The 26,642-nt window shown below is 36.4% G+C and overlaps 3 protein-coding genes and 1 long non-coding RNA gene across 4 annotated transcripts; 3 read left to right on the plus strand and 1 right to left on the minus strand.

Moving 5' to 3' along the window:
* Window positions 1-11,852: 11,852 nt before the first annotated feature.
* Window positions 11,853-13,583, plus strand: LOC119990014 (polygalacturonase-like). Its single transcript, XM_038835821.1, has 3 exons — window positions 11,853-12,338; window positions 12,428-12,717; window positions 12,940-13,583. Exons 1-3 carry the CDS (start codon window positions 11,901-11,903, stop codon window positions 13,391-13,393), a joined length of 1,182 nt encoding a protein of 393 aa, XP_038691749.1. The 5' UTR covers window positions 11,853-11,900; the 3' UTR covers window positions 13,394-13,583.
* Window positions 13,584-15,520: 1,937 nt separating this feature from the next.
* Window positions 15,521-17,820, plus strand: LOC119988485 (polygalacturonase-like). The gene is made up of 4 exons (XM_038833543.1): window positions 15,521-16,135; window positions 16,238-16,527; window positions 16,607-16,835; window positions 16,919-17,820. The coding sequence occupies exons 1-4, from the start codon at window positions 15,698-15,700 to the stop codon at window positions 17,135-17,137; spliced, it is 1,176 nt and encodes a 391-aa protein (XP_038689471.1). The 5' UTR covers window positions 15,521-15,697; the 3' UTR covers window positions 17,138-17,820.
* LOC119988486 lies at window positions 16,382-18,194 on the minus strand. The gene is made up of 3 exons (XR_005465619.1): window positions 17,836-18,194; window positions 16,952-17,141; window positions 16,382-16,511 (listed from the first exon to the last, which is right to left on the minus strand). It is a non-coding gene; the product is annotated as an uncharacterized LOC119988486 (long non-coding RNA).
* A 566-nt stretch (window positions 18,195-18,760) lies between these two features.
* Window positions 18,761-22,263, plus strand: LOC119988487 (probably inactive leucine-rich repeat receptor-like protein kinase At5g48380). Its single transcript, XM_038833544.1, has 3 exons — window positions 18,761-20,023; window positions 20,119-21,084; window positions 21,175-22,263. The coding sequence occupies exons 1-3, from the start codon at window positions 19,076-19,078 to the stop codon at window positions 22,141-22,143; spliced, it is 2,883 nt and encodes a 960-aa protein (XP_038689472.1). The 5' UTR covers window positions 18,761-19,075; the 3' UTR covers window positions 22,144-22,263.
* Window positions 22,264-26,642: the final 4,379 nt, after the last annotated feature.

The raw sequence follows: 26,642 nt of genomic DNA on the forward strand, positions 1-26,642 counted from the left end.
ACTGGCGTGCATAAATTGCCAGCCTCTTGACGCAAGAACATCGCTGGTGCTTGACCGGTACCTCCCCAGGGTCCCACCAATGGCACCCAGTTGTAATTACCACATCTGTAAAGCAAACCTTTGGGCTTGTACCATGTTGCTCGATCAAATGTCTCCTTCGGCTCTAACTCTTCTAGGAATTGTCTCCACACGTCAACAGCTGGTACATTAGATTGCATCCTCGCCATCTTGAAATTCTGAATAGGATCTCTAAGCATCCGGGTGTGATCTTCAAATATAATGATCGGAGCTCCAATTCCTTTTGGGTACTTCAAGTGACTCACCAACCAGAGTCCTAATAATTGCGAACACCCCCGGAAACTGCCTTCTCCTTGAATACGACAATGATTAAGGGATCGGATTGTCTCACATAAGATTGCAGGTATTGGATTGGCGCCGTACTTGACAAGGTGAACCAATTTGATCACATTCTTTTCTACATATCCTCCTGCACAAGGAAATAACACTGCTCCATACACCGCAAGAGCAAAAGCCATCTGCCCTTCTGGAGTTGCAAACCTCCCCTGAGCGAAACCCATAAGTCTGTCAATTGGAAACACCCAAATATTACCTTTATCCTTTCCAGGAGTCCGGGTATGCTCTATCTGTAAAAGTCGGTGAACAATCTTCCTTCCATCAGTTACCTCCCCCGGATTATAAACCTTGTTCACATGTGGATCATATCCCAACAACTGACCATATTCTTCTAATAATGGAGACAAATCTGTTGTATTGAAAGTAAAGCAGCGATATGCAGGGTCCCAATAATGCGTAGCAGCCTGAAGAAGAGTTACAGGTGTTCTGACGGTTAATAAATGCCCAATATGTCCATAAATTTTCCCAAAATTCTTGCGTGCTTCATTACTTTGTGCCTCCCAAAACTGCGCTAGACCTGGTGGTGCCTGTTCTTGAAACTGCGTCTTCCGAACAATTCCCAATGGTAAATCATCTTTTAAACTATCTCCGAGTTCTGCCTGTAATTTCTCCAACGCATCTCTAGTTTCCCACGGGCTGTCTCGTCTTATGTCACTGGTTCCTATCACTGCTTCTGCAAACATCCTCTTGTCCAATTGCAAAAAATGTGCCTAGTGAATGTATGGGGGTTTGAAAAGAATGAGTATAAGATGCGTATGAACATGTATGGGTAATGAAAGTATATATGGACATGTATGAGTAATTAACAAGTATACAAGTGTATATGAACATATATGGATGATTAACAAATGTACAAGTATGTATGGATATGTAGAGATAATTGGCAAGCGTACAAGTATATATGAACATGTATGGATGATTTGACAGATGTGCAAGTATATATGGACATGTATGGATAATTTAACGAGTATATATGAACATGTATGGATGATTAACAAGTGTGTAAGATCATAACCTAGGCATGGCAAGTGTATAAAAGATGTACATGTGTGGTTTGATGAAATGAAGAATAAAAATACAAGAAATAAATAGAATCAAAGATAGGAGAGTCCCCCATTGTTCCTAAAAAAATCAGGTTCCTACAAATTTCTGAAGGTCTCAAACCAGATCTAAGAGTTATCTAATGTGTATATAGGTGGCATATCTAACTATAACGCGGCTACGCGAGAGGCCACTGGATCAGGTTAGTTCACACCCCATATCTGGAAGTGGAACCCATCCCCCAATATCTTGAAGGGAAGTCAATCCAGGAGGATGTTTTTCTTTGCTTACGTGAGGACAAAATCCATCAAAAGCAAAGATCAACCCTCACTAGTCACTAGTAGGACCCGGTTTTTATGGGCCATTTGTGTGCATGTGAATAGTGATGTGTGTGCGGGGGAACCACCGTATCCTTAACAAACACTCAAACACTCAAATTTTATGAAACCAAAAACTTGTTATTTTATCTACAATCATGAACAAACACATTAGATTCCTCAAAATGTTGAAAGACTATTATACAACAAAATAAACAAATCAACCAAATAGGAAAACACCAAGACAACAAGGCCCGACCCCTTTGGTACAACAACCATGATCCCCAGTGAAGTCGCCAGCTGAAGCAACCGGCTTAAAAACAATGAAGTCGCCACCAATTGATTTTTAGGATGCAATTGGACATCCATTTTGGTCTACGAAAAAAAGTGGGTAAGGGGGTCTATTGAGCATGGGGAAGGTGTTAGGCACCCCACAACTCCCGAAAACGGTTACCTTCAAAAATGTTTTCCTATTTGGCTCTACTTTGATTTGAGGAATGATTGTATGTCCCAAATGTTTTAATGAGTTTTCCATATGCCCGGAAAATCATGTATTATCAAATGGGTGGAAATGTTCCATTAATGTTAGACCAAGATTTGATTTAAAAATCTTATTTTTATGGGTTTTGATAAAAAGAAGGAAAAAGGGTGCACGAGATCACTACGGCCATTCCCGGCTTGGCCAAAAATGTTTTACTTGGTCTTGGATGAGAAAAGTCCATATCGGAGTGGGTTTTGATGTTTTGGATGATTTGGAAAAAAGGCTATTTGGATAGAAACATGGGAATAGGTTTTGATGGTTTTGGAGAAGAGATTTTTTGGGAATTTGGTTGAAGCACCAAAAAGGCCCACAATCGATGAAAAAATGTTCAATTCAAGCCTTACTCACAATTATATTCTTTATGAGAAAAGAAAGAATCCATTTAAGGCCCATCGGACGGGCCAAATATCTTTAAACCCCCCTTTGAGTCCTTAAATAAATTCTCCTAATCCCTAAAAACATATTTGCTTTCTGGGTCCACGAAATCCAAATGTTTTGGATGAATGCCAATGGAACCCCAATATCTTGAAGGCTCCTTGGTATTCAAAGAAAACATAATGGTTCCGTAAATTAATCTTGGTGTGTTTATTAAAGTGAGACGGCTTAGATTAATTCTAATGACTAACGCGTTGCATTTATTTTCATGGCATTCAAACAATCCTAACATACATCTAAGCATCATGGCATAGTGTGAGAAATCAAAGTCCTAAGCATGCATTCTAATGCAATCATTATTCACAAAAATCATCTCCTAATGTCTATATGCTTCTAGCACCCTAAAATATCATGTATGCACTTTTCACTATTTTTACTACACTATTACAAAGCTTACACCTTACAATTATGTACAAAACTAAATAATAAAAATAAACACAAATACAATACAAATATAACCCATGAAGGCCAATGCTCAAATCCGATCCAATTCCTCCATGTATGTCTTTTAGCCCAAGTCCCCTAAGTTGCCCTTCGGCCCAAGTGGGATCAAACCCGGTTCAAGCCCCAAATGAGCTCTTCTCTTTTTCTTATAGACTTCCTCTCCTTCTTTTTCTTTTCCTTTTCCTTCTTTTGGTGTCGTCGGCTCCTTCTCTCAAAACCCCCCAAACCTCTATTTTCGTTTTTTCATTCCCTTTTTCCTTTTATCTATCACGGTTTTTCTCTATGTGTGCCCTCTGCTGTTTTTTCCTCTCTTAAACCCTTTTCTGTTCACCTTGTGCGGCTGCCCCTTTTCTCCCCTCTCACAATTTTTTTTGTTTTTTCTCTCCCTTCACTTCGGCTACCCTCTCCCTTTTAACTTATCTTTATTTCAAAAAATCCCAAAATGCCCCCAAAAACCCTATTTACCTCTCCTTCTCTAAAACCTTCAAGACTTACATTTTTGTCTTTTCCTTATTTTTGTGAAACCCTAATAAAGGAACCACCTTTCTCTCTTAAGGATTTTCTTTTGTTTATTATTTATTTAAATGTCCTATTTTTTAGATATTTTCTAGGGTTTAGTTATATTGGGCTTGGGTTGGAATTTTTAGGGGCTTATGGTCCAAGAAATAGGCTTTAGGATTTTTTGCATGCTTATGGGTCCAAGAAACAGGCTTTGAATTTTTTGTGAGATTACGGGCTCCAGAACGGGCTTTTGAATTATTGTTATTATTATCGTATTTTTTAATTTAATTAATTTAATTTTTTAATTTTTTAATTTTTTTTATTATTATTATTATTATTATTTTTTTTTTTTTTTTTTTGGGGCCGGACGAAAATCGGGTACTACAATGGGCTTGTGACAATGTGCACAAATATAAGAGATTGTTGGGTCAACTAAGCCCAAGTCCGTGCAAGGCCCGGCCCGCACCCTCACCTCGCCCCGCCCCGCCCAACCGGCTCGGCTGAGTTGTGGTTCTTTTTAAAAGCTGCTGCAAAGCTCTCCTTATATAGGAGAGCCTAGCAACCAAAACCCAGAAAAATCAGTGAACAATCACTGATTTTCGGGCCAAAAATATTGCAACCACTAGCCCAATCTTGGGTTATTGCAATTGCTTTGTTGACTAGGTAAGGTGCAACCATACCTAACTGCAATTTCGGGCCTAACTTTGCAAAAATGTAAGAGATTGTTGGTTCAACTAAGCCTAAGTCCGCGCAAGGACTGGCCTGCATGCTCGCCTCGCCTCGCCTCAGCGAGCTCGTGCGTGTGTGTGTTTAATCGAAGCCGATAATGTGGAGCCTCTTACTCCTAAGCTTGGGTGCCCTTTGACCCGAAGTCTTACTACAACACTTGAGCTTATAAACTACACATCCGCATGGTATTTTTCCAATGTGAGATTTCCATACACAGACTTATTGCACTATGTTCACCATGCTCATCATGGTCACTTTGGAGTCTTTTTACATTCAATCAAAAATTGATTTGGTCACACTAATTGCTCCAATTTATTGTCCTTATAATAAGGATCAATTGCCCATAAATTTCATTCAATAATTATTATTGAGCTTTCAATTAATAATGGTCAAACTATAGGTTACCATCATTTTCCAACACAGTCAACCTGTATAGAGAGGCGGGTTGGTGAAAGTGGAGCCATGGAAGAGATTAATGGTTGCTAGCTAGCTAGGTCGATCTTCCTAGCTAGCTCGTCTTAGGAGGTACGTAAAGGAACAAAGTATATGTACATTAATTCTGAAATTTGTCTGTGGGTCAGAACCTCAGAGTTAATATTGTCAACAGCGATCTCCTGCCATGATTAGTCAAGCCCTTGGATGATGAGTACAAAAGTGTTGAGGAAGCAGTTGGTTGGAGGGGTTATGGAAAATTTGGCATTGACAAACTCTAATCACAATGTCATGGTTGAAGCATCCGCTATTCCAAAATTGACAAGACCCCTCCAAAGTCATTACAAGGGAAGCAACAAATGCATGTGCTCCTGAAACTTGCTAAGAAGAGTCGTTTGATGAGATGTCTAAGAAGAATTTCGTCTCATGGGTAGTTTACTTTATTCAGTTGTCTTTGTGCTTGAGCCAGTATAACTTCACTTAAGCAATTAAGTAAGACGTGTACATGGTTGTTTAGTGCGTTCAATCTTCAGATCCAATATAATTGTTGGCAACTCTCTTAAATATCTTTCTCTCAATCTCTTGTATCTAATTTGTTATATAACTCAGTATATGCTTTGTGACATGCCTCTCCTATAATCTTCTTAGCTTCTTGTTTGGAAACTTTGTATGTTTCATTATTATCGTCCATACGTACCATTATGTAACTTCTTATAACATTCTCTCTTAGTCCTAATTACTTTTTTAACATCCTCATTCCACCACCATATTTCTTTGTCTTTAGGTATAGGACCCTTCAATTTACCAAGTACCTCTTTTGCTACTTGTTTGACATCTCTCTCTACATGGAGTTTGTTTCTCCAATTAATTAAACCTCAATTTGTATTATTAAGTAATTTTTCTCTAAAAGTTACTATATATTTATTCCCTTTTAGATTACATCACCCAATTTTATATTCCCGTGCTACTTTACTTCTTCTAGGCCATTTTTTAAAAGCAAATGTTAACCACTACCATTCTATGTTGTAAAGTTAGACTCTCCCCCAAGATTACTTTACAGTCTTTAAAAAGTCTCCTGTCTATCTTTCGCGTGAGAATGAAATATATGTGACATGAATTATGTCCACTCTTAAATGTAATTAAATGCGACTCTCTTTTCTTAAACCAAGTGTTTACTAGACACAAATGATATGATACGATAAATTCTAAAATTGTTTCTCCAACCTCATTTCTATCTCCAAACTCATACCCTCCGTGTATGTTTATGTTAGACTGTTAGTCACAAATTCAACCTATAAAATAAGTTAAATCTACACAAATTGATCTTACAAGCGCATGTATCAATTTTAGTATTGGAGTACTGCAAATACATGTTTGTTCCCTAGAGATTGTAATTTAAAGACCAATTAAACAACGACAAAAAGCAATTAAAGTTCTACACAATTAGTTGTTGAGTGATTCGATTCAGAAATTAAATAAAAACAATTAAAAGATGATTTTGAGAACTTCGGATTTGTCAAACAATGGAGAGAAATACCAAGGTTTCGGATTCAACCATTAATATGTTTAACCATGTAATAGAACCCATACAAATAAGTGTCAAGTCAATTACAAAGATCCCGCACCTAAGTTGGTTTTGACTCACTTAAGTCGAATTTCCCTAGACTCGATTACTATATGTTTTATTAGTGTAGGTCAGATGTTCCCATATGCAATTTATCCATGTTTTTGGCATAAATTAAACATTAGGAATTCATTAAGATTTGTGGAAATATGAATCATACAAACACACAACCTATATATATATATATATAATGGTTTTTTAACGTATAATTATATAACGGATTTGGTTTTACATGAGAGAGAGTAAAGAAAGTAGACAGAGATCGAGAGAGAGACATATATGTTTGTGTGTACATGTGTGTGTATAAATTCCGCTGTGGGCTTTATGGATCCAAAGGGAAATGAGATTCATTGGGCCAATTACCATCCGAGACTAGCCTTGCATCGATGGACCTTATTGCTAGCCCATTAATCTTGCAGCGAAGTTCCATATATGTATATATCATTTTTCCTATCTATTATATATGTACACACACGTCCACATTTGATTATATGTAATTATGTATACTTATTATTATCATTAATTTTTTGCAAAACTGTCATATACTGAGTTTTTAATCAAGAATAGCCGGGAGCCCCCATATTACTTGGAAAGTGCCAACAGAAAAGAAACAAATTAAAATTTTTGACAAAGAATATGTTAAAAAAAGTTAATTTTTTCAATATATATGTATCATAGTAATAGAATTATAGTCAAATTATTATTATCATAGATATGTACGTTTATAGAGTTCAAATACAAGTGTCATACAAATTACATATTTTTGTTTTTTTTTTCAATAAATTTTTTTATTAGTTACGGCAACATGGCGTGATCTATAAGCTAAAAACATTTGAGCTTTTAAGTATTGTACCAGGTTTAGGTCCGTGATTTGCACGATATTATGTAAATCTATAATTTTAATTTATACAATTAAATATAATAATATTATAAAATATTTTTTTATGATTATAAAATTATTATGATATTAAATATTATAAAATGGTATATATGACATTTGTAAAGTAAAATAAACTAATTTACAATTATTAGTTTTGTAACAAGTGTGTTTAAATTGCATAACATATTAATTCTATTTTATATCCACTATAATCATCTTTATATGATTTTTAATTGGTAAAACATAATTCTAATGAAATCACACTTATTTTTTTGTATGTAAAAAAAGAGTATTATTTGTCAAGGCCCATTAATTGTTAGATAACCATGGACATGTACATATACAGTAGATTAATATTTGAGTAGTTTTTTCTATTTTTTTTTAATAATAATTTCACACAGTGGTTTATAAATCAAAGGCATAACTTACTGAGAGACTGAGAGTCATAGTCGTGATTATTGGCATTAATTTTGTGAAGGGCAAGTGACCAAAATTCATACTTGCATTTTCACATTTTGTTTAATCTACATGTCAATGTTGTCAACATATATACGATAAGATATACAAATCTTCACCTAGGGATTGATGTATAAGTGGTTTGGGATTAATCAAAAAAGAAGAAAAAGAAGAAGATGTGATTGTAGCGTGACACTATTAACTATTAAGAATCATATATATGCATTGACCCAATTGGATAATTAAAGTCAAAAGTATCATCTTCAAAATGCATCAACTTAATTGGTTAGATATATGTATGTATGTTTCACGACATATATACTATTATTTAGTTTTGGTAATCCGGGAACCACTCAATTCAACATGCATGTCTTTTCAACAGCTGATCAGTGCGTGTAAATTTCAAGCTATCAGAATAGCCCGCATCACACTGACGATAGGAAAACTGGGCCCATAAGCTCAAAAAAATCCCCTGAAAAATACTTCTAGCTAATTCGAACTCTCGATCTTAATGGTACGTCGAAACATACTCACCCGAATTAAGCTTGAAAATATAATCAATTCAACTATTGTTCTGCGGTTATATACATACTACTAGTGTTGGTGTTGCCTTGCCCTTAAAGAATTCCCTTAGTCACGCAATTTAAGTACAGAACATGCATTTTCCAACCTGATATCTTTAGCATCATGATTATGTTTCACATGATTCATAATGAAATGACAACTCTAATTAAAGAGTATATTATTTGATAATATTACTAATAACAACCTAGGTGCATGGTTATGGAAAGCTATCTATAATTTTATGAAGAGTCACATGATTTTATGATTTCTGTCTTGAATTTCTTTAGAGTGAATATATATATATATATATATATATATATATATAATGAAGAATAATAGCCGCCCAAGCATCATGGCTTAAACTAGGGGAAGTAAACACTCACTGAAGAAACTCCACAACCCTTTAATTTGTTTGATTTCAACTACATATCATATGTTATATGTAAGTTTGGTTATAGATAAAGATGTGTATACATGCATAGTTAGTCAATTAAGATATGATTCAAACCAGAAATAAAGGCACATTTTTTATTGAAAAAAACCCAGAAGTGAAGGCATAGATTCGGGTAAAAGGAAGATGATTAAATTATTTAATTGGGATTTACATTCTTTGAGAGAATCGAAGCACCCGATTTCTTCTCCACTTGTCATGCCTCAACCCACGTTCCCTTCCTGTGTTGATTTATAATTTGCCCCCCCAACTTCCCATAAATTCCACTTACAACAGTCCATTTTTCTTTAATTTACATTTTCATTCAGTTTTTATATTAATGAAAATATACAAGGCATACATTACATATATAAATATCCCATCACTGCATGTCCTCCTCCTTAATTTATTAGAAAAAATAAAATAAAAAACCCACGACTGCTTGTCCTTATAAAAAGGTACAGTTTAAGTTTGTGCGCATGAAACAGAGAACAACACAGACAAGACTCCTGAAAAAACTTTAAAGCCCAACTTATTCTTAATTGGTTGGTTCATTCTTATTTATGATTAATTTCATTCTGATCCCTCATTTTCTGATTTTTCTGTTCCAAGCAAGCTGTATTTGGGTGCTTTAATCATATCATGGATGGATAATGAATGTATTAAAAAAAAGCCAAAACTCCAACATTGTTTTTTTTTTTTAAAAGAAAACTCCAACATTGTTAGTGGAGAAGAATTGCAACAATAAAATAATGAACCTCTATTGGATTAAGACAAGCTATTAATTAGGGTAATAATGAATAATATTGAGTTTGTAAGGGTCATTTGATCATATTGCTTCTTAATTAGTTATTTAACTTCTAACAAATCTTTTTCAATTCCCATATTTCAAGCAATACATACATCAATTTATATATATAAAGCTAAGGATCCACAAGGCTTCTCCTCAATTCATGGTGCCACGTGGACGCCTTTACAAAACCTATATAGACAAAATAAAATTTAAAAATATATTAGAAAACTTTAAGACCCACAACCACACACATAAATGTATTGCAAAACTTTAATACCCACAACCACACTCATACACTTTAAGACCCACAACCACACTCATACAATTAATAGTATTCAAATAATTTAAAAATCATATTGAATTGTATGGGAATTAATGTTTCATAGGAGTGGTTTGATGTTGTTTTGGTTTCTCAAATGCCATGTATTGCTAATTATGAGAGTCTTTTGATATGACTCTATTAATGAAATTCATTTGTAGAATCAATTTATATATATAAAGCTAAGGATCCACAAGGCTTCTCCTCAATTCATGGTGCCACGTGGACGCCTTTACAAAACCTATATAGACAAAATAAAATTTAAAAATATATTAGAAAAATTTAAGACCCACAACCACACACATAAATGTATTGCAAAACTTTAATACCCACAACCACACTCATACACTTTAAGACCCACAACCACACTCATACAATTAATAGTATTCAAATAATTTAAAAATCATATTGAATTGTATGGGAATTAATGTTTCATAGGAGTGGTTTGATGTTGTTTTGGTTTCTCAAATGCCATGTATTGCTAATTATGAGAGTCTTTTGATATGACTCTATTAATGAAATTCATTTGTAGAATTTAGTTTGAAAACATTTTGTGTGTTTTTAGCATTAATTACCATCATTTTGTGGGAATTTTTGTGTGTTTTTTATCATTTTGTGTGTTTTTGATGTATTTTGTGTGTTTCTGTAATATTTAGTTGATGTATTGTGCATGTTTAGAGTTTCGCTAGGTTTAGTAGTCTGTTTGGATTGCAGCATACACAACATGAGAGGCTTTTCTCATGCTATATTGTTCTAATGTGTAAGTAAATTCAACCCATTTGGTATTGGAACATGTAAGTGGTGACAGTAAAGCACGGTAGAATTCAATGAGTTGTTGAAGGTCAAAGTGATTATAGGCATAAATCTACCAGTCATACATAACATTTCAAAAATATAAATTCAAAAATCTTATTCTAAAAAAATTAAGAATTTTATTCCAAAAATATAATTTTAAAAATACTACTTATGCTACATTGTACTTCTCGATATTAAATGTCACTTTGTAAAGATTGTTGTACTAACCATACAATATTGTCTCATAAACATGTCTTTGGTGACCTATAACACTTTGTAGATACTAGCGACGCAAATAAAAATTGATAAACTCTTAGCATACTTATTCCTTATGCATCAAATTTCTTACACCTTATTAGAAAAAAAATTTCTTAACAAATTAAAAAACAGGTATTGTACATATTTTATCTCCATCTCACAATCATCTTTATTTTCTACAATTAAAGCTCTATTGCTCTTCATGTTAACAAAGTATCGAAAAAATTTCATAAATATTTATTTTCCAATCAAAATATATGCCGCGCGAAGCGCGGGCATGCAACTAGTACATATATATACATGAATCTGTTCATTTTCTTAGCGTGAATCATTCTTCAGGTCACTTTTTATACCATCCAAAATCAAGGGAGATTGTTTTGTTGACCTCCTTCAATATTAATTATTCATTTAATTTAATTCAGCATAATTTACGTGCATGTGACTGCATTTTATACATTGAAAAATTATGATGTATGATTGGAGTGTTAGTGTAGACTAATCTTATCTGGTTACCCCTATCTCCATATGATTTTATACTAGACGATATTCATTCCCAGCGATCGAGTTATTTGTCTAGTCAAATACAATACACACCAAGAAAATGACAATAAATTAGCTGATGTTTTAACCTATTTTAGCGTAAATTATGAGTTATTATCAGTCTTTTTGGAGGAGGTTCAATCCTCCATTCACTCTCTTTATTTGACCGAATGCATTCTGTTAATTAAGTCAATAAAGTTCTGTTTAAAAAGAAAAATTAAGCAAAAAAGTCCTTTCTCTATTTGAAATTTAGATCAACAGTACTGAATTTGTATCTATAAATACCTCCTAAAGACCCTTCCACCAGTACCCCCACAATCTCTCATAGCCTCATAGTCTCTCTTCTGCCTTGTCTTTCATACACTTTCATAAATACAAATACAAATTATGGCAGCATTATATACTTGTTCACTTGTCTCATTTGTGCTTTTCTTCACACTATTCTCTGTTTCACAGTTGGGAGCATTTGCAGCACAATACAATGTGGTCACTTTTGGAGCAAGACCAGATGGCAACACTGACTCAACCAAGGCCTTGATGGCTGCATGGGCTCAGGCCTGTGGCTCCACAACCCCAGCCACCATCTATGTCCCCAAAGGAAGGTTCTTCCTTGGATATGTGGAGTTGAAGGGTCCTTGCAAGAATTCTGCCATTGTTGTTCAGATTGATGGTACACTCGTGGCACCTTCTGACTTAAATTCTGAAAACTGGGTTATCTTCAGGGATGCTAGTGGTGTCACCATCTCCGGCGGCACACTCGACGGCCAAGGCACCTCCTTGTGGGCCTGCAAGGCTTCCGGCATGAGCTGCCACCAAGGCGCTACGGTAAGTATGCTAAAATTAATTAAGATACAGACTATATATTATATCTATATCTATTTTACTAAATGATTGGACAATTAAACATGTTGCAGTCACTGGAGTTCACAAATTCAAACAACATAGTGATTGAGAGATTGACATCCTTAAACAGCAAAAAGTTTCACATTGTCATTAATAGCTGCCAAAATGTGAAATTACAAGCAGTGAAGGTGTCTGCCTCAGGGAATAGCCCCAACACCGACGGCATTCATGTTCAGGGATCCGTCGGCATCACAATCTCGAACGCCAGGATTGCAACCGGCGATGATTGCGTCTCCATTGGCCCTGGCACAACTAACCTTTGGATCGAAAACGTCGCTTGCGGACCCGGCCATGGCATCAGGTAACTAATTCATAAGATTAAGACCATCTAAATCCAGTAATGAAGAGATCCTAGTAGTCGAATCCTTGTTATCCCAGTTGCTAAGTTGGACGCATAGGATTCAAGTGGATTTGTGGGCTCCACATGTCCCACATAGTGCACATGAAATCTTGCGCGTACAACTCAACATTTGGGATGATCTAAGTCATATATAAATATTGATGAACATTAATGTTGATGCAGCATTGGAAGTTTGGGGAAGGAGCTTGAAGAGGCAGGGGTACATAATGTGACAGTAACAGAAGCTCAATTCAGTGGAACGGAGAATGGAGTGAGAATCAAGACTTGGGGAAGACCCAGCAATGGTTTTGCCAGCAAGATTTTATTCCAACATTGTACCATGACCAATGTCCAAAACCCAATTGTCATTGATCAAAATTACTGCCCCGATGACAAAGGTTGTCCCGGACAGGCGTCCGGAGTTAAAATAAGCGATGTTACGTACCAAGACATCCATGGATCATCAGCAACTGAGATTGCTGTGAAGCTGGATTGTAGCAAGAAGAACCCATGCAGTGGTATTACAATGGAGGAAGTGAAGCTTACTTACAAGAACCAACCAGCTCAAGCCTCTTGTGTTAATGCAGCTGGTGGAACTGTTTCTGGTCTTGTTCAGACTGCTTGTAGGGGAGATTGATTAATAATATATATCAAGAATATTAGGAAGCTATAGAAGAAGAACCGCCATTTGAGTACCGAATTGAAGACTGTACTCATTTATGCGAGTACTAGTACTATTAGGACCTTAATGCTTGAGCCCTGTGGTGATATGGGCCGCATTCTGGGCTATATTTCTGGTTTTCTTTTAATATTGAATTAGAAAAGAAAAAAGACCATATATTATACTATCCTAAGTTATTCCTAACAAACTAGAAAACAATTTCATATTCAATATGGAATGTAAGTTATAAAAAATGCCAACGATTCTAGTGTTTCTTGTCTCAATTATCCAAAATACTGAGATTGACGCACATGATCCATACGAAATCGTGAGCCCTACATGATCCATATGAAATTGTGTGCGTTTATGTTATCATTTGGGATAGTGGTAACTGGTAAGTTATTATTACTGAATCTGACAATTTTTACTCATTGTTAAATTATGGTTAATTTCTATAATAAGAAGTATGCTTTTTTAAAAAAAAAATAAAAAAGCTAGCTAGGTAGTCTAGCCTCTAATCAAGGATAAAAGCAAAAGACAGCACATGAGATTAGTTAATACCGTTGAAGTTAGTTAGTATATAAATTTCGAGAACCAATTGACTTTGAGCTTGACAATACGTACTCACCATGACCTTTGGATATATGCCTTTTATCTTGACCTTTAAGATACATTCGGTACACTCACATATATATACATTATTTTTATATGATCAAGACTATTGCTCTAACTCCCCCCAACTACTATACCATTTAATCACAAAATATACGCTTGCATGTGTCCCATTACACCCTTGTTTTTCAACACCAACTAATTTGTTAATTTATTCAATTACATGGGAAAAACATAGTGTGCCTAAAATAAGGATGCCTTAAACCTGACATTGAAGCTCTATGCCTCTCTCTCTATAAGTTTTTTTGGGTAATCAGAAGACCCAAGCCCAACGGTCACTTTATGATCCCTGAATCAGTTTTAAATCCAGGCCTGGCTGTCACAATTCGCACCATGACAACCATCATCTTCTACAAAAAAACACAATCAACGTACATATAACACATAGATCTTCACATGGGGATTGAATAAGTGGCCAATATGGAGTATTAGTTATATATGCATTTGACCGAATTCGGTAATTTGAAGTTAGAAATATAACCGATATTGTCTCAAAATAGAAGACAATAACCTCTAAGAAGCCTCGCGAGCCGAATATGAATTATCTCGAGTCAGGGGCCCGAAAATTTTTTTTGAGTTATTTATATCACTATAATAACGTAAATCTGACAAAACATATACAATTATTTTTCCCGAGTTCTCATGTTTTGATAATATTGCATAATGACCTCATTCGGAATTTGATCAAATACTTCTTTCTCAATATATGTAACTAGACAATCATTGAGCCATTCATCTAGCATTCGATTTCTCAATCTCTGCTTCACAATATTCATAGCTGAAAACGCCATCTCTACGATTGTAGTTGCCATAGGTAAAATCAATGCTAGTGTTATTAGTCTGTTTGTGGGCTGCTAAGAGTTGGGCCTAGACTAAGTTATTAAAACTTGGTAATGGGCTGCTATAGTTGGGAGTTAATTGTGGGCTATTAGAGTTGTGGGAGACTATTGTTAGGAATTTGGCTTGTTATTAGTTATTAAACTTGGTATATGTTAGTTGGGTCCAACACGTTACATAAGAGGTTAATGTTTATTTTTTTCCTCAATATTTAAGAAGGGGCAAAATCTTATAATAATTTTATGTTTTAAAAAATATGTGTATTATTACAACAAGATTTTTTTTTAAAAGGTGGGGCGGCCGCCCCTGTCTAGAGTTCAAACTCGAAATAAAAACGAGCTTTAAATGGGATTCGAGCTTGACTCTCGCTCGTGACCGGCTAACCGAGCTTTTACCGAGCCAAACCAAGCTCGAATAGCTCGACAAAAGCTTGGTTCGTGTACAGCCCTACTCCTCCTATCCATGGTTCCACAAGTATATTTTTTGTAACCTATTTATGTACAAAGCACAACTGCTTTCGTTATTTGGTCAGGTAGTTGTAACAAAACAAAAGAACTAAATAAATAACTTATAGATAGATGGTCAAACAATTTAGATATGAGCAGTTGGCAAGTCCTACATATATAGTTTCTGATAGTAGAAAAAACCATGCCATCTATACCAAATCAGAATATGATGTCATAAAAAAAAATGGATGATTTTAACGAATTCATTCTATAAATAACATCTCAAACCTTTCCAACTCCTCCACAACATATATCTCTCATACTTATGGCATCTTATACTTCTCCACTACTTCCATTTCTACTTGTCTTCACATCCTTACTAGCATCTGCATCCGCTGCACAGTACAATGTGGTCAGTTATGGAGCTAGATCGGACGGCAAGACCGACTCAACCAAGGCCTTCATTGCAGCATGGAATCAAGCCTGTGGCTCCAAAGACCCAACCACCATTTATGTCCCTAAAGGAAGGTTCTTTCTTGGCAAGGTGGTGTTCAAGGGACCTTGCAAGAACTCTGCAATTGTTGTTCGTATGGACGGCACCCTGGTGGCTCCTTCTGATTATAATGTGATTGGAAATTCTGGCTACTGGGTCTTCTTTCAGGATGTCAAAGGAATCACGGTCTCGGGAGGAACACTCGACGGTCAAGGCAAAACCTTGTGGGCTTGCAAGGCTTCTGGGAAAAATTGCCCCGTTGGTGCTCCGGTATGTCCACAATCACCTGAAGATTAATTTACTGTGGATTATATTCCATATGCATAATAGAATGCACAATTGAAAAGTTGGTATGTTACATACATGATGCAGTCGATGTACTTTGCGAATTCAAGCAACATTGTGGTCAAGGGATTAACATCACTCAACAGCCAATTTTTCCATATAGTCATCGATGGCTGTCAAAACGCTTGGCTTCAAGGAGTCAAGGTGTCTGCCTCAGGCAATAGCCCTAACACGGATGGCATTCATGTCCAGTTATCGAGGAGTGTCACAATCTTAAATTCCAGGATTGCAACCGGCGATGATTGTGTCTCCGTTGGTCCTGGTACTACCAACGTTTGGATCGAGAACATAGACTGTGGGCCTGGTCATGGAATCAGGTTTATTATCATTCACTATAACTAATCATGATTTTGAAATATAATACTAAAATGAGAAACTGATGCATCTTTGATACAGCATTGGTAGCTTGGGCAAGGGCCTTCAAGAGCCAGGGGTCCAAAATGTGACAGTTAAAACAGCTACATTTACTGGGACACGTAATGGGGTGAGAATCAAGTCTTGGGGAAGACCCAGTAATGGTTTTGCCAGGAACATTGTTTTCCAACATTGTACCATGATCAATGTCCAAAACCCAATCCTGATAGATCAAAACTACTGCCCTAACAACAAGGACTGTCCTGGACAGGTAAATTATTATCAAATCAATCTCATATATGTATCACCTTGGTGTCCTATGTATAAATAATTGAAGTCTGAGAATTGATATAGGTTTCTGGGGTTAGAATAAGTGATGTGACATACCAGGACATCCATGGATCGTCTGCAACAGAGGTTGCAGTGAAGTTGGATTGTAGCAAGAACCGTCCATGCAGTGGTATTAAAATTGAAGATGTGAAGCTTACGTACCAGAACCAACCAGCTGAAGCCTCTTGTGTAAATGCAGGTGGAACCACTTCTGGTTTAGTTCAACCAGCAAATTGCTTGTAGGGGACTACTGAGTATATTATTAGAAATTTAGAAAATAATTACCAAGCGAATGTAGAAAAAACATTGGGCGTCCTAATTGAATGTAAGGACCGAGCCAATTGTGGAATATTGAAAATTCTAGTCATTTATAAGGTGTTGCGATAGCCTACTGCCTAAGCCTGTGGCTTTCTATGTCCCATTCGGGCCTTGCAGGTCTACAATGAAAGAAAGCCAGTCCCATTGCTATTCCTACAGAGTTTGAGTTTATAGCTTTCAGGCAATATAATGTTGAAACTAGTTCTCTTTGACTGAGAAGTTTTATACGCTCAAGGAAAAGTAAGACTCTAGTTTTCCTTTTGGACTTTGCTTCGATGCTTTTGCTAGTTTAAATTGGTTAAACATACCACATCATGTAGATGTAAGAATCTAGATCCTTTTTTCTACGAATCTCCATCGATACTTTCAAGCATTCAAGTAAATGGTTGATTGATTCAATAAGTTTTTTGGCAAGGTATTCTCAATTTTAAATTTTGAATTGAATTCACTTGAAACAGTGCAATTTCCACTGGTATTCATTCCATACATAACACTATCTACAAACAAACAAGGCATTCATATAAACTTAAGTCATTTAGAACACTTAATAGAATATCAAGCATATGAACAGTCAAAGCTAAAGCATATGCCCAACACAGGAAAGAGGATTAAATGAATATTACCAGATGAGTTATCATTTTCTCTGTGTACTTTGGCCAGAAACTTCAAAGCAAATGTGTAAGGATCCCTTTATTTCATCAGCAAGTAAGCAAGCCTAGCATGGTTTAGCTCAAGTGCATGGTACTTGAGTTACCCTGCAACAGAGTGACTTCAATTTAAGGCGTTGGCTTTCAAGGTATTTCAAATGCAGTTTCTGCAACGCTGTCTTCAAATAACTTTTTTTAAGACCTAAAACCTAACATGGATCAACAAATGTAGGTAAGAAAACTGATACACGGTCATACCAAGAAATTTCAGAGTAGCAGCATCAGCTAGACAAACTTGCAGCAAAATATTAGCTACCTGTGCCATTGATACTTGATTTGAAATTTTGAATACAAGAGTGAAATTGGAAGCAAGAGAAACTTCTAAGGTTGTCTTGATTGAAAGTGGTGATCAAAATCAGGTGCTCAGTAAAAACAACAATGGGGAATCCTGTAAGAAGAAGAAGACCATTAATGTTAAGGGTGCTGCTGAAAGCAACATTCACAGATTGTGACCTAAATTTCAGAAACAAACAATTTGCAGAAAGACCTCAATCTCCCTAAATCAACCATAAAATGAATGCAAAAGAGCTTAAAATTCTCTACGCACATAAAATACGTACGAGAAAGAGATAGAGAGACATATTACCTGGATGAGAGGGAATGAGGAGCATGTAGACAGAGACATTGTCTCTTTCTTTCTTTTTCTTTTTTTTTGTCAATTTTGTTAAGGCCCTACCTCTAACTCTCTAAGTTCAAGACCCTTTTTTGGGTTGTCTTGATTGAAAAAAGGACTCCATAAACCCCAAAAAATGAAGACTCCACATGCATGTTACGTCTTCAGGTCTTTTGGCCCTATTGAATACTTGTACTGCTGCATTTTTCAAGGTCTCTGATGACCCGTTAAACAAAACCAACTCATCTTGCACGGTTTACTTTCTTCCTTATTTTGGCCCTACTGAATACTTGTACTGGTGCATTTTTCAAAGTCCTTGAATACCCATTAAATAAAACCAACTCATCTTCCACGTCTCAATTTCTTCCTTGTTTCCTTGACTGTTTCTAATCCACTCATTTCCTTGTTTACTTCATGAGATGCACTTCAAATCGGTTTCTTCTTAGTAGTCTTGAACTTCATTAGCCAGGAAAAAATGTGCATTTCTACGAACATTTCCAGAAAGATATTTTCTTCTGGCCTTTTCAAAAGTTCATAAATTCCATGGATGTTCTCATGTCCAAGTTATTGAGTTCTTCTCGCAGAATGGCTCTTTATGATGCAAGAGTTGTTGCTGTTCAATCCCTCCACTTTGTTGTCTGTTGGCTTCTTCTGGATTCCCTCACCGTGAGCACTATTGCAGGTAGTGAAACTGATATAGATTGTTTAAAATCCTTCAAAGAATCCATAGGATACGACCCTTATGGTTACTTAAGTTCTTCGTGGTCTTTTAAAAGCAATGAAAAACAAGGTTTCATCTGTAGCTTTGTAGGGGTGGATTGCCGGAATACAGATGATCCAGATGAGGACAAGGTCCGTGGAATCCAACTTTCTTCCATGGGGCTTCAAGGCCAATTTCCACTAGGCATTGACAAGTGCACGGGCTTACAATTTTTAAACCTTTCACGTAATAATCTTATTGGACCAATTCCATCTGATATTGGAAAAATACTACCCTTCCTGGAACAGCTTGATCTGTCCTCAAACTCCTTCTCCGGAGAAATTCCATCCAGCATTGCCAACATTTATTCTCTCTTGTTCCTTAAACTGGACCACAACCAGTTAACAGGTCCTATCCCCTCTCAAATTGCACAGCTGGGAAATCTTGCAATCTTCAGTGTAGCTAATAATCTGTTGTCAGGGCCAATCCATGACTCTCGTTTTCCAGCTGACTCCTATGAAAATAACAGGGGACTCTGTGGGGGGCCTTTAAGTCCCTGCCCAAACCAACGGCATGGGTCATTGAAGTTCGATTATTCCTTCAAAAGTGGATTTGTGATTGGTTATGTGTTTACAGCTGTTTCAGTGATATCTGTTTATATCTTCTATTTTATAGCTTGGTTGCCTGTGAAGAAGGAAAACAAGACGGTGAAGAAGAAAAACAAGAGAAAAGAAGCCAACCAACTGATCAAATCACCAACTGCTGAGCTTCTTCTGGAAGAGACCAAAGAGGTACTCTGTCTTCACTAAACATATATAGCTTAGACCATGCATTGATATAAACCTTTTTAGCACTAACAAGCTAAGACTTACCTTGTCATATGTAGAGTTTATTGTTGGAGCCGTTTGTTACCAGGATGAGTTTCAGGAATCTCAGCGAGGCAACTAACCATTTCAGCCAACACAATATTATTGGGGTTGGAAAGCTGGGGACAGTCTACAAAGCAAGCCTCCCAAATGGTTGGCCTCTTGTCGTGAAGAAATTCCGTCACTCTCACCACTGCGAGGAATCATTTCTATCTGAAATGCATGTACTCGGAAAATTGAGACATAACAACTTGGTTCCACTCTTGGGATTTGCTGTAGAATCAGAGGAAAGACTTCTGGTTTACAAGTATATGTCAAATGGAAATCTTCACGATTGGCTACATTCGGCGGAATATGATGCAAAGATTCTGGAGTGGCCTTTAAGGATTAAAATTGCAGTTGGATTAGCAAGGGGCTTGGCTTGGCTCCACCACAGCAGCAATGTCAATGTAGTCCATCTCAGATTAAGCTCCAAGTGTATTTTACTTGATCAAAGCTTTGAGCCCAAAATATCGAATTTTGAAAGTGCAGTGCTTGTGCAACCACGAAAATCCGATTCAACTGTGAGTTCCAAACTGATATCGGAATTGGGATTCATCAAGAAGGATGTTCATGGCTTCGGAACGGTGCTTCTTGAGCTGATTACAGGCAAAGAACCAAGTAAAACAAAAGGGAAACATACAAGTGAATGTGAATGCAATACTCAGCAGCCAAGTAGCTCTTCTGATATCTATGATTCAGTGGATAGATTTCTAATTGGTCAGGGATTTGATGCTGAAATTTCTCAGGTTTCGAAAGTTGCATATAGTTGCATTCTAGATCAAAATCAAACAATGCTTGAAGCATATAGGATGTTAATGGCTGTTGGGGAGAAGCATGGCCTGCCATATGATTTTGAAGTACTAGCACAAACTCGAAAAGAAGCTAACCAACTAATCAAATCAACAACTTCAGAGCTTCTTGTGGAAGTGGAAGAGACCAAAGAGGTACTATGTCTTCACTAAACATATATAACTTAGACCATGCGTTGATGTAAACTTTTTAGCACTAACGAGGACTTACCTTGTCATGTGTAGAGTTCATTGTTGGAGCGATTTGTTACCAGATGGAGTTTTAAGAATCTCAGCGAGGCAACTGACCATTTCAGTCAACACAACGTTATTGGGGTCGGAAAGCTGGGGACAGTCTACAAAGCAAGCCTCCCATATGGTTGGCCTCTTGCTGTGAAGAAATTCCGCAACTCGCATCACTGCGTGGAGTCATTTCTATCTGAAATGCAAGTACTTGGAAAAATGAGACATAATAACTTGGTTTCACTCTTGGGATTCGCTGTAGAATCAGAGGAAAGACTTCTGGTTTACAAGTATATGTCAAATGGAAATCTTCACGATTGGCTACATTCGGCGGAATATGATGCAAAGATTCTGGAGTGGCCTTTAAGGGTTAAAATTGCAGTTGGATTAGCAAGGGGCTTGGCTTGGCTCCACCACAGCAGCAATGTCAATGTATTCCATCTCAGATTAAGCTCCAAGTGTATTTTACTTGATCATAGCTTTGAGCCCAAAATATCGAATTTTGAAAGTGCAGTGCTCGTGCAACCAAGAAAATCCGATTCAAATGTGAGTTCCAAACTGATATCGGAATTGGGATTCATCAAGAAGGATGTTCATGGCTTCGGAACGGTGCTTCTTGAGCTGATTACAGGCAAAGAACCAAGTAAAACAAAAGGGAAACATACAAGTGAATGTGAAACAAAAGGGAAACATACAAGTGAATGTGAATGTAATACTCAGCAGCCAAGTAGCTCTTCTGATATCTATGATTCCGTGGACAGATTTCTAATTGGTCAGGGATTTGATGCTGAAATTTCTCGGGTTTCGAAAGTTGCATATAGTTGCATTCTAGATCAAAATCAAACAATGCTTGAAGCATATAGGATGTTAATGGCTGTTGGGGAGAAGCATGGCCTGCCATATGATTTTGAAGTACTAGGAGAAACCGAAATTGCTGCTGCTACTACCGAAATCGAAATAGTTCAAGTTTAAATGTCGACAGAGGCCTAATAAAGAAGGAGAATGAGGGTAACAGTGTTCCAGCAGAGACAATCTATTGTACCTTACTTTTCTTAATAGAAATACTTGTGCATGTTTTAGTTATGATCAACATTTGCGTGTGTTTCATTCATTTGTTCTTTATGTCGGTATGCCAAAGGTATAGAGAATTGATGATATCATGGAAAAACAGGCAGGGAAAGTTTTTTTACATGCAACAACATCACAGATTCAATTCCAGATGAGCAACCTTCTTTACTAACCTTCCAAGCTCCACTAGCCAGTTCATTTCATTATCCACTGTGGCTGTTTCCCTGAAGCCCCCCAGAGGGCCACACCTCTTCATAACTGCAATGTTAAATAGATTTTAATAAGTTAAAGCCAATGAATGTAGATAACATTATTGGAAATACACTTACCTAATTTTTTGAAAATTGTATAAATATTAGAACCCACATTACAGACAAGAATTCAAATTGAAGATGGGGAAATACTCAGAAACTGATATTTTGTATGGAGGTCCATCAACATGATTAAATAGAAATTCTACATTTTATTACTTAGTCCAAAAAATGGTCTGCTTTGAATATCAGATAAAATGTTCATATTCGACAAGCAGAACAATACGAAAAATGATGCAGTGAAAAGGATGGTTACCTGGAACATCAGCATTATACCCTTTCATCGGGGTTCTTGGCCCAAGATAATCTCATTTCTGGTTCGATAGCGCAAAAGAACCTGGAAATGTACAAATTATAAAGCCCTTATCAAGAAATCCTTCTAACAAAGGGATTAAGGGAACACAAACCCTGTTAATTGTTGACTTATGTATAATCGAATATGAGATTGAACAACTCAACCGGACACCAATTGAAGAACTCTGCCCTTATGAATGTAAAATCATTTGCATTGGGTGATGCAGAAGCCAGAAGACGGCCGGAATAACCCAGAGTACCAAGATGAGTTTTCTACCCATCACATTTCCAGATTAGGCAATGCAGTTTAGACTCCAAAGAGAGGACAATTATGGACATCGATTCCATTAAAATTTGATGCAATCGAACATAGAAAAAACAGACGAAAATGCTTTCTTTCTTGCTTAATTCTTATGCAAGTGACATGAAGGATGAACAAAAACCTTGGGGCATGCAATTGCGACCACACCATAACCCTGCAAATACATACAAAACAAAACTTGAAATCGTGCCTTTTATGGGATTGGGAATCCCAAGTTAGGTTAAGATTGTTTACCCGTTACGAGTCTCAAATTCTCAATAACGGATTCTATAATTCCACATCCGCAACAGAGCTCTCTTCATGAAGAATCACTTGGACCATGAACCTCAATTCCTTTTCACTTTTTTTTTTTTTTCTTTTGTTCTTCTTTCGGTGGACCATTTTGGGTGACATAATAAACCCTGAATCCAAAAGGTAGGGATGTGTAGATGCTCACTTTATAATCGTTGAAAAGTGATGTCGTAATAATAAAGAAGTTGTAGAAAATAAATGGGTGGTTGTAAATAAACTTACTCTAAAATGCATGTAAAATCTATTCTAAGGTGTAGCTATGTCACCATGTGATTGAAAATGTTGTCAACTTACTTGTTAAATAAAAAATTGTATTATTTCAGAATCAAAAACAAAATTGTATTGTTGTCGATTTTTGTGCTTCTTAAAAGTCGAAACTCAATCATTTTTGTTCAAAAACACATGCAGTTATATTAATAGTTGAAATCCAAACGTATTAAAGTGGGTTTTTTTTATGGCTTTCTCGACTCTATCTTCAACGGCTCTCTGTGTTTAAGGTTCAAATTTTTACGGCTATAATTTTTTCTATTATAAGTAGAGATGTTCTCCACTCCTTCCATTCTCTCTATCTTATTCTCGTCATTTCAGAGAAAAAATGAATTTGGATCAGTTATGAAATTATGCTGAAGATCTGCGATTGTCAAGTGGTTCTAGTGACGGTCAAGTAAATATACATATTTTTTTTACTTTTTCATAAAATATTTTTATTAATTGCATATGATAAGGTGAATATCTATTGTTGACATGATGATATTTTCATAAAACAAGAAATCGAACCTTTGAAAGAAAGTGAAGACAATATAGACGTTAATGTTACAAATGAATTTTTCACTAATATGGTTTGATAATGTTGCGATTTACCACAAAATTTCTTAGCTTCAAGATTCAATTTTAGGGTTAAATTTCACATATTAGCATTTAATTCCTGACCTAACTTTCTTAATTTCTATATTAATTACTATATCCTCAGGTATTCAAATCGTGTCAATCCTTAATTGATTGGGTTCAAGACACTGGACGTAATTTGGGATTTATCATTGTCATTAAAAGGTTTGAGATTGGTGGATTCGGAAAGAGACCCAAATTACAGCTACATCGTGATCGCGGTGGCACATACAAAAATAAGACGTTGTCGATGAAATTACTGACACCAAAAAAATATATTATCCTTTCAGACTGAAAGGAGTGAAATTGAAAACAGATGACGATTGGATGTTAAGGGTGCTATGTGGAAAGCATAACCATGCCGCGGCATTATTTATGGAGAGACACCCGTATGCTGGTCGATTATCTGTTGTTGAAAATGAGATACTAGTAGATATGTCAAAGAATTTCTTGAAGCCCCGAAATATCTTGAATTTGTTGAAGAATCGTGATCCCGACAATGCATCCACAATTGATACTATATACAATGCACGCAAGAAGATTCGAGCGGCAGAGAAAGCTGATAGATTTGAAATGCATATTCTCATGAGCTTCCTACGCGAGTCTGTGTACATTTTCTATCATCGTACCAATGCTTTAACTAATGAGCTCGAAGATTTGTTCTTTGCATATCCAGGCTCGTTGGAATTGTTGCGTGCATTCCCGCATGTGCTATTAAGGGATGCAACGTACAAGACAAACAGGTTTAGGATGGCTCTCCTTAAGATTGTCGATGTGACTTCCACCAATATGACATATTGCATAGCGTTTGTGTACTTGAACTCAAAAAAAGAGGAGAACTACACATGGGCTTTAAGGTGTTTACAATCAACAATGGAAGAGTGCACTGCTCCAAGAGTTATTGTCACGGACAGGGAGTTGGCGCTTATGAACTCGTGTGCAGTGGTATTTCCAAATGCTACAAAACTACTCTGTACCTGGCATATTTATAATAGCATCGTCAGGAACTGCAAGTCATTGGTAGGAGATAAGCAATTGTGGAATTCTTTCTACTCCATGTGGAAAACATTGTTGGAATCAGAAAATGAGTCAGTGTATCTCTGCAACTTGTCATATATGCAGGTAATTTTACAAAACCATCCAGCTGTGGTTAATTACATCGAAATTATACGGTTGACACCATATAAGGAGATGTTTGTATCTGTTTGGACCGATAGCTATTTGGATTTTGGGAACCAGACTACTAATAGAGTGGAGAGTCATCATGCCAAGTTGAAACGCTATTTGGGTTCAACACAGTCGAACTTGAAGTTATTGGTATCGTTCATTCATGAGCTCATCCAAAATCAAATTTCACCGATCAAAGCCAATCTGGAGAAAAAGTAGAAATATCATACAATATCGATTCAGAACCCAGCATTTTCGAGAATTATGGGGTTTTGTTTCCATCTACGTATTGGATCTGATTTTGACTGAATTTGAGTGGTATGAAGTTGTTGGACAAGATTCATATGACTGCGGATACAAGTATAGAAAATGCTACAGTCTACCATGTGCCCATGAGATTGCAATACATGTGAATGATGGATGACCTATACCACTTGCTTCCATTGATGCATTTTGGAGAAAAAACTTGACTTGTCACCATGTGTTTCTCTACTCAATGATGACATTGATTGTGCCGTCGAGGTACAATGTTCACATAACAATTTAAGAAGCAGTCCAGGCTGGGTAAATTCAGTCTACTAAGGAAGCTGAGGGAGATAATCAAACCGTCTACAACCTCTGTTCAAGAACCAGTTGTTAAGACAAATACTCGTGGACTCCCATCAACGAAGAACAGGGTGGTGAATACCAAGCAAAAGGCAATTATTCATGATCAAGAACCAAATAGACACAATTATTCATACGGACGCCCCATCTCAAAGCAAAAGGCAGTTATTCAAGATAAAGAACCAAGTAGACACAGTTATACATACGAACGCCCTATCTCGAACTTGAAGTCAGACACATCGACTCAGGAAAATTTTTCTACATACAGATTCATTAAGCATGATTTTCTCCATAGCCAGGAACCAGCGAGACACAGTAGCTGCTCTCTCTATAATACATCATCGCTTCCTACACAAATGAGTTCAAGGTCTGAAAGGATAAACTACTCCGTAGATGGCTATGTTCGTCAATTTCCACCTATATTGCAAGATTACATCAAACAAGTAGAAGATGTAATACCTAATAAAAATTACGGCTTTTTAGCAATAGCTGTCTGTCTTCATCTAGGCGAAGATGTATGGGCCACC

The sequence above is a fragment of the Tripterygium wilfordii genome, chromosome 21, assembly GCF_013401445.1.
Source record: "Tripterygium wilfordii isolate XIE 37 chromosome 21, ASM1340144v1, whole genome shotgun sequence".
Classification (NCBI taxonomy): Eukaryota; Viridiplantae; Streptophyta; class Magnoliopsida; order Celastrales; family Celastraceae; genus Tripterygium; species Tripterygium wilfordii.